Here is an 8,918-nt window from a genome sequence, read left to right as displayed (position 1 = left end):
AGAACAATAGGTGCCTGCCATGCAATGCATGGAGGCAGTGACTGACTTGCTTTGCAAGTCAGTCACTGCTCTCCCTATGCATTGCTATGGCAGGCCCCAATGAAAAGCTGAAAATTTCTGAGAATAATCTAAAAATTTTTTTCTAGATTATTTGGCAAAAATTTACTCTTTATATTTTTGTTTTATGTAGATTAATATTTAATACGCCATGGTAAAGGCCTCAGTTCTCTGGCATGGTGAGGAAGGGGGAAAGATGACCAAACTGAGACAGAGGGAAAATAGGAATAAACGTGAAACTGAAAGACCAAAGAAACTTAAGTAACAGTAATCTGAGGAACCTGATGAACCAAGCAGGAAAACAGAGGAATGAAGACCAGAGTTAAATGAATAAACAGGAAAAGATCAAAACAGGAAAGACAGATGAAACTGAAGTTAAACCATCTAAAGATAAAGTTTATTTTACTTTCGTGACTGATACAAACTGTTTAATGAACTTCTGTCTTTTCCATGATATAAACGGCCGGGCTCTGACACTTACTGCAAATGAATGTCATACTGTGATCCTGTGGAAATGATTGCTTAGATTTTTATTTACAGCTAATGTTCCATTTGGTAGATGTTGGCGTCTATTTTGGGGACTTTAGGTGACCGTCAGTTTTCCAAGCTATTAGCTGTAATCAGGTGGAGCAAACAGAAGAGGCCTGATGTCCTCAACACATCCACAAACACGTGAACATACAGTACCCACAAATTAAGTGTTAGAAGCACAAACAAAACTACAAAACTAAAAGTTGCCCCTCTTTAATAAACATCACGCTTTTATCTCCTAACCTAATCTTCAGATGATGACTGAAAATCAACATTGCTAATTATTTTCTTAAAATGCAGCAGCTCAAACCGGGCAGAATTGACTCGCTCAGCAGAAATGATATGTAGGCTACTTTAAAATGAGCCAGTAGTTGTAGGTTCTGCTTTGTCTTTTCATAATAATAATAATAATAATAATAATAATAATAATAATGCTTTATTTTAATAGCTCTTTAAACAAATGCAACAAAGTGTTTCAGACTTTGCAAAAATTCAGTAAGATTAGTAAGAACATCATAAATGACACAAGAAACACAAAACGTATACCAAAGGAATTAAAATACATAATGTAAGGCAAAATTAAATAATACAAATACTAGAGAAATTCAAATATTAAATCCTTATTATTATTTATTTTCATGAAATTAAACCGGCCTGCAGAGTGGCATAGCTGGCAGCAAGAAGGTGCTGGGTTTGAATCCCATCACTGAGTCAGCATGTTCTCCTTGCGCAGGCACTAGGTTCTCTGACCTGTTGTCCCTTGGAGACGGGCACTAGTCCCCAGCACCAGCCCTCTGGAACTGCCCCCCTTGGCATTGGCCCCTAAGACAAACAGTATTCCTTAAATTGTTGCCCCCCCAAAAAATTTTTCATGTTTATTTAATGTCAGCTTTTGATTGGTCAGGATGACAAATTTTGTTGGACATTAAATCCTCCCCATAATTACTGCAATAAATAATAATATAATTGTTTTGAGACCATTTTCCAGTAATATACAGATAATGAAAAAAAAATTAAAAATTAAATCCAAGTTTGCTCTCTCATAGACCAGTAAACAACATTTTTTACTGAAGGCATCACACTGGAACTGGAATATATTTTAAATAGAGATGTGACGATCAGGTTTTTTCCTGCCGATTCCAATTCCGATCACCCAGGGCCGATCACCGATACCGATCACATAATTATTATTTTTTAATCATAAGCACTACTGGTTACATTATGTGGAAAAAGGAACCATGAATTCACCTTAATTTAGACAAAAACTTGTTTTTAATAACTTTTTCCAAGAAAAAAACAAAACTAAATTGGCATTGGGCAAATTGTACTGCTATAGGTAATACTGTAGCAGTACAATTTAGGTATACTTTAACAGACTGAAAACATATGAAGGCTCTGAAGAGGCCAAGCAATGTAAAAAGTCAAAATAAAACCTCTCAACATTGCCAAAAAATTCAAGTATAACATTCAAAGGCAAACACAGGATCCATTACAATAAACAATCCTGAGTTACTGAATGAAAACTTCCTGATAGCATGGTGGCTAGCTGATTACTGCTAGTTCCAGGTGGCTGTTTCTGACTGAGCAGAGTAATTATGCAGAACAGGGAGGAGGCAGAGGAGATTATTTTTTCAGAGATTATCTGTCTCATGTTAGGATAGAGAAAGTTTTAATACGTATGTAAAATGTATTTTTTTAAGTTAGATGCTGCAGCTTTAAGCAAAGGTTCGATGTGAGAGTCACTACCAGGTGGAGCAGAAGAGGCGCTGGTCTGTGAAATAGACAGAGGCGCTCGAAAATAGAGCACCTCAGCTACCTGTAGCGCGTAACAGCTACAGGTAGCTGCTAGCAGCGGTTCAACAGCGAGAGCAGAACCAGCGTCTTATATCGCAGCTCGATGATTTAAATAATTTTGCGGATTATTTGTTTAGCTTTCTGACCATCATGCTAATCTGGGTGAGTGTTTGTAGCTGTGCGCTGCTTCACCTGCTATCTCGCTTCATATGTCTTTTTTTTTACTTCAGTGAACCTCGATATAGCCAAACTCTGTCAAGTATGGCACTGTTTTTATGCCATATTAGATTCGTCGTGTTGATGCATTTTGACCTGCTTCACCCCCGAGCCAGAGGTAATTTTCGCGCTGCAACACGCAAACTTCCCCATTCACTCAGTGCGTTATAGTTCCACATGACATCGTTTAGGATTTGTTGCTGGGCGTTTGTGCAGTATGATGGAAAGAGGAGACCAGCTGCACATGCAGGCTGCGAAATGAGATGCAGGTGATCAGTTTGTGTGATCGGCAACAAGAGACCGTGATCGGCGATCACCGATCATACACTTTTTCACGGGAATCGGCCGTGAAAAAGAGGTGTGCCGATCGATCGGCACACCTCTAATTTTAAATATCTAAAACAAACCACAACCACCAAAAACAATTTAAGAAATAAATAAATAAATAAAAAAATGGAAATAAAAACCACACATGATTGAAACAATTGATAAAAAGAATTATGAAAACAAAATGCAGTTGAAAAAAAATGGTTGAGCTCCTTTTAATTTCTACATAGGTTGCAGTTTGTGCCGATGCCACAAGATGTTACTAAACCTCCCATGCTGCTCCTTTAAACTAATGATCCTCTGTCTCCTTGTGTTTGTCAGTTCATGACGAAGAGTCCGAACAAGCGTCTGGGCTGCGTGGCAGCGCAAGGCTGTGAGGATGCCATCAAGCTCCATCCGTTCTTCAGAGAAATTGACTGGATGTTGCTGGACCAGAGGAAGATCAAGCCGCCGTTTAAACCTCGTATTGTGAGTTCAGTCTGGGAGATTGTGTGCTAATGCTTAAGAAATAAAGTTCTTGTTTGTTTTCTAACTTGGTTAAAAACCACTGACACGGCTGCAGGAGTCCCACAAGTACAAAGGCTGAAATCTGACCAAGCAGCACCTTATCTGATGTTCTGCTTCTTACAGAAAACCAAAAGGGACGTCAATAACTTTGACCAGGACTTTACACGTGAAGAACCTGTCCTGACGCCCGTGGATGACAGCATCATCAAGCAGATCAACCAAGATGAGTTCAAAGGATTCTCGTACTTCGGAGATGAAACATCTTAGATTGCCGACATGTTTTATCTCAACTATCCCAGGAATTATACTAGACCATCGTGTCTTCATTACGGATCCTGTGCTTTTGTTTGTCCATTTATACATATGAACTATAACTGTATGCTTCAGCAGCATGAGGCAGGGGTGTGCATGCATCTCCAGAAAGACGCTCATTCCTTCACACAATCTGACGTGTCCTGTATCTGCCTGTAAAGAATGTTTGTTTGTTTTTTCTCTTGTCTGAATGGCAAAGACATGAATGACTAATTTCATTTAAAGCAAAAAAAAAAAAAAAAGATCTTTATTCCCTGAAAAATGAAGCGCGGGAAGGCAGAGAAGTTGATGTCTTACTTTCAGTCAAAGCAAGAAAGGAAATGTTAGGAAGAGGCACCAAGTCCTCAACATTTGCATTGCTAAGCTTTAATTTTTACTTAGCAAGGCTCTATTTGAAGCAAAGAATGGAGAGAAAGCAGAAACTGATGACGGTGTATTAGGGCCATCATATATATATATAAAAAAAATTGTAACTGTCCAACAATAAATTCAGAAATTATTAGATTAATCTCAGAAATTTTCTAGAAAAAACTTGGACATTTCTGAGTTTAAAAATTTTCTTAGAGTCTAAAATATAAAATTTTTGACTCCTCAAACTCAGAAATTTCAAATGATTTCTGAATTTTTTGTAGGAAATTTCATTGTGTTTTTGTTCCAACCTTACAATTTTTGTTTTTTCTACAATGCGTTATCGTAGGAAACTGATGGTCCAGCTCTTAGTAAGCCCTAAATGGTACGTTAGTTTCTTGCTAACTGAGCCTGACGTAGCGTGACACTGGGAGCGTCAGTTGCTGAGTGAAGCCCTTTCAGACAATGATGTTGGTTAGGGAGCCACTGTCTGTGCTACCAAAGACAATTTTAGTGAGATCTGCCTTCATGTATAGGCTTTCAGTTCTTTAAAGGTGCTTGTGCTTCCAGGCGAAGTGCCAACACACTTTATTTGAAGCAAAGAATGGAAAGAAAGCAGAAAATTATGACGGCATATTAAGGAATGGCAACTCAAATGGGAAAGCAAACCTTCATGGGCTGTTTGGTTTAAAACTAGGTAAAAAAAAAAGTTTCTCAACTTTTATTTTTCTGTAAATAATAATAATGATTAGAATTGTCAGACTCCTCCACTCTGACTGTCTTCACCAACACGTTTACCTGAATCCAGTTATGTTGCACTTAAGAGTTACCACTTGGACTTTTTCAAGTTTTTCAGATTACAACCATAAACTTTGACATTTTTAATGACATTTTATGTGAAAATGTTTCTCTTTTTTTCACATAATAGAACCACATGGTAGTGCATAACTGTAAAGTGGAAGATAAATAAAATATGGATTTCCAATATTTCGATAATCAGTTCAAACCCATTATTTGTACATCGAGCTCTAAAAGAAACCCAGAGTCTTCGTTTGGAAGACATCAAAACATGCCATATTTTCTCAATTAAATTTAGGTCTGGACTTTGACTGGACCATTCTGAGACATAAATATCAAACTAAAGGGATCTGAATGCAAATAGATGCCACTCATTTCCAAGTTTTGTGCACTATTCTGTGTTAGTTTCTTCCAAAACAAAATCTACTTAAATTCAATCAAGTTTGTGGTTTTCAGCTAAGAAAATATGGAAAAAGTTTTACTGGGACTCAGACATCTAGTTATATTAAAAATAGAAACAATCTGGTCTGTATGACATTGCAAATAAACCTTGAGGCATATTTGTACCATAAGAAATACCCTTTTCTCTAACCAGGATTTGAAACTGTCAGGTTTTCATTTGAAAGAAGAAAATCTAAGCATTTCCACACCATTGATTCTACAGTGTTTACACATTGAAGGTGGTTTACGATAATTATCACATTCCTTTATATAAAAATCTGGCTTTATTCATTGAAAAAATATTCCTGCACTGTCACATGGACATGTATAAAAAAAAAAGTCACCTTGCTTGTGAAGGTGATGGTGAGGTGAATAGTCCAACAACGTTTTAAAATACAGTGAACGCCACTCCACATATTCACGGAAAATTTGCCTATACATGGATTTTTTTTTCCACAAAAATCTAAAATAATCAAAAGAAAAGTCAGCTGAAATACCCATGCCCTGTGCTACTTAACATGCTATTGACTATCATTAGCAAAACAGACAATCAGGAAGCAGCAAACATGTTCATTGACTCTGATTGGCTGTACCCTCGGCAGAGATGTAAAATATTGAGGAACCAACTTTATGAAATGTCTCTGGAATCTTCACCTCACCAGGGCTTTGTCCCTCTCAGTGCTTCTTGGCAGGAGGCAAAAGTTTGAGCAAGAAGCTTCTGGATCTCTTATCAGGGTGATAACAACCTACAGGGCTGGTTGTTAAGCCAGAAAACCAAAAGAATATTTGCTAAGTGTGTTGGTCATCCAGGCTTCAGGTCAGCAGCTTGATGGTCACTATTTGTTTCCGTAACACCTTTTGTTTGAGCAGCGGCTGCTTGACATGTTGGATGTATTGGACATATTGGACATATTGTATTGTTCCTCAGCAGTCCGCACTCAGAGTCCAGGCGGGTTCATGTGACTGATGAACACGTGAAACTGAATGTATTTGCTCTGCATTGTGTGTTTACATTATGCAGAGAGCTGTTGTCATTTAAGTTTTATTTAAAGCATCTTTATGATCTTTATGTTTTCATCACTGTCTGTAAAGTTTGTGTGATAAATTTCGGTGACACTCCCATCTTCAGAGACTCGTCACTCCCACCTTTGAAGTTCAGAGGCTCTGCTTTATGTTGCAGGTCAGAAAAGGTCTGAGAAAACGCCATGTTCAATACTCAATGAGAGACTTGTTTCCTTTAGGTAAATGTACTCTGTCACTCCCAGGCCTTCCTTTCATCCCTGGCACAGATTCACTTTCAGTTCTCAGTCAAGCAAATGAGTGAGGAAGACTCCATATATTTCAATGTCCAAGTTTTTTGCATATATCATGTTTTCTCCAGCAGTTCCTACTCTCTTGGAACTGAATCTTTGGACGATTTGGACCGCCACTACTGCTAGAATTTAAGCATAAAAATATTGCAGTTCACTCACATTTAACATTGTGTGACTGATTACCATGGATCTAAATTGATCCAGAAGAGAGTGCTCCACCTACAATAGCAACACCACTAGTGTGTAACATCCAAACTATTCCCTAGAAGTTTTTAGATAGATGTTTGCTTAGATTGAAATTCCAGGTTTGAGCAGAGAGGTAGGAAGGTTTGGGGGGAACCATGTGGGCCGGCTTGGCTTCACTCTGGTGTGTTGAGCTTCTTCTCCAATGACAAGTCTCACTCTCTGCAGTTAATATCTTGTTCCGTTCTGGCCCAGTCGGGTGTGTCTCTATTGCTGATGATATTTTATTTTTCGCTTGTACCAATGGGAGGCCAGATTCTCTGACATCTTTTTGACATTTGTTCGTTGCCCTGAGCAGTTGACAGTAAATGGGCTCTTCCAACACAACTAATGAAAAGGTTTGGATCTGAAGGTTTGACCATGAAACTATGAATATTATGGTCTTGTCATAGTTTGAAGACGGTGGTTGAGATGTTGTTGACTTAACTCCATCAAGAAATTCAGTCTGCTTCCAATCAAATCGCTTGGCTAGATCTGTTTTGTACTACTAATAAGGTGGTTTTTAAAAAACAGAAAAACAGAATCTTCAAATGGAGATGAATCTGGTCGGGCTGACGGGAAGAACCGGTTAAAGCCTCAGCTGTGGAGAAGGAGCTTTATAGTCATAGAAAGGCCAGAATAAAGGAGAATCACTGGTCTGTGGAAAGCACTACCTTTACTGTGCCTACTTTATTTAATTTCTTTCCATAAAACCACAAAATTTATTGTACTTTGTTGGTGATTTTATGTCGTCCATCATATGCTAGTGGAAATGTTGCAGGTTGGATGTGGTCAACGGTTGGAGGAACCAACAAGAAGTTGCTTTGTGGGTGGGGTTTCTTAGCTACTCTGCACACTGACAAACTGAAATTTAGGCCCCCTTCCTCTTTGGAAATGGCTCATATTCAAACTGGATGAAGAGTGTCTCTACATGCCACTGTTTAGATTTTCCTACAACTTCTTAACTAAATTTAGCTCTGGGCTTTGACTGGGCCTTTCAAAGCACAAAACCTGCTTTAATTTGAACTAACCCAGTGGAGTTCTGGCTGTATGATTCAGGTCGTTCTTCTGCTGGAAGGTAAACCTTCCTCCTCAGGATGACACCATAATACTGCAACCACCATGTTTCACACTGATGATGGTGTGTTAAGTTAAATGTGGACTGTTAGTCTTAAACTATTATTGGCATCTGGTGTGAGACCTTGAGCTTCAGTTTTACTCTAAATGAATTAGACGCAACACTCTATTAACCGATCTCATAAAGTACCAATAAATGACTTTGAATGTAATGTTGTAGATGAACTGCGATAAATGTGAAAAATGATAATCACTTTTGCAAAGCACAGTAAAACAGATCACTTATTAAAAGCTTATGAAATCACTGTGAAAACGCATTGAGATTATGTAATTTTGTAGCAAATTTGGTTACTGGATCCACAGCTGACCAACCAGAAAATAGCAACCTTTAAAGTGACAGGGGTTAAAACAGGCCATTTTAGAGAGAATAGTAATAGCAGTGCAACAATTTGCAATGTAAAAAATATAAAGTACTTTTAAATGACGCTTATAAAAAATAATAGAATTATTTGAAGAAGCAAGATGTGGACTCTCACTGAGTACTTTTAGTGTTCCAACACTGGGCTTGCTTGATGGATTTCCCCGTCACTCAATCTCTAAAAAACTGCATTTATGTCAACATGTGAACATACAGTCATATGAAAAAGTTTGGGCACTGTTACAACCCCACCCTAAAATCCTTAAAGTAAATTGTGGCACTGGGCTTTAACATAAAACAAAAAAGTAATCCGAACAGTTGATGAGTAACAAAAATATAATTTATTATACAAGTCTGCTAAAACAAGTACAGGAGAGAAAAAAAAAAACACAGGGGAGCTTTAAGCTTCAGGGTCTCCAAGGCCAAAAATAATAAACAAAACACCCCCTTACAACTATAAAATAAAACAACCACTTTCTAAAGAGAACTAAAAGAAAATACAAAACCTAAACTCCCTTACTAACCAAAAACAGGAGAAAACAGGTTACAACAAAAAT

The 8,918-nt window shown here is 37.8% G+C and overlaps 1 protein-coding gene across 4 annotated transcripts in view; it reads left to right on the top strand.

Moving 5' to 3' along the window:
• The window catches only part of LOC103476621 (protein kinase C epsilon type-like), a 242,914-nt gene extending 238,716 nt beyond the window's left edge, over window positions 1–4,198 (top strand). For all 4 annotated transcript variants that reach the window (XM_008429095.2, XM_008429094.2, XM_008429093.2 and 1 more), the window contains exons 13-14: window positions 3,247–3,393; window positions 3,556–4,198. In XM_008429095.2, coding sequence (XP_008427317.1) covers window positions 3,247–3,393; window positions 3,556–3,699 — 291 coding nt within the window. In that variant the 3' untranslated portion in view covers window positions 3,700–4,198. The remainder of the gene's footprint in view (window positions 1–3,246; window positions 3,394–3,555) is intronic.
• Window positions 4,199–8,918: the final 4,720 nt, after the last annotated feature.

Source organism: Poecilia reticulata, linkage group LG15 (assembly GCF_000633615.1).
Source record: "Poecilia reticulata strain Guanapo linkage group LG15, Guppy_female_1.0+MT, whole genome shotgun sequence".
NCBI classification, from domain to species: Eukaryota; Metazoa; Chordata; class Actinopteri; order Cyprinodontiformes; family Poeciliidae; genus Poecilia; species Poecilia reticulata.
Note: the sequence above shows the minus strand (reverse complement) of the source record. Positions and strands in the feature narration are given on the sequence as shown.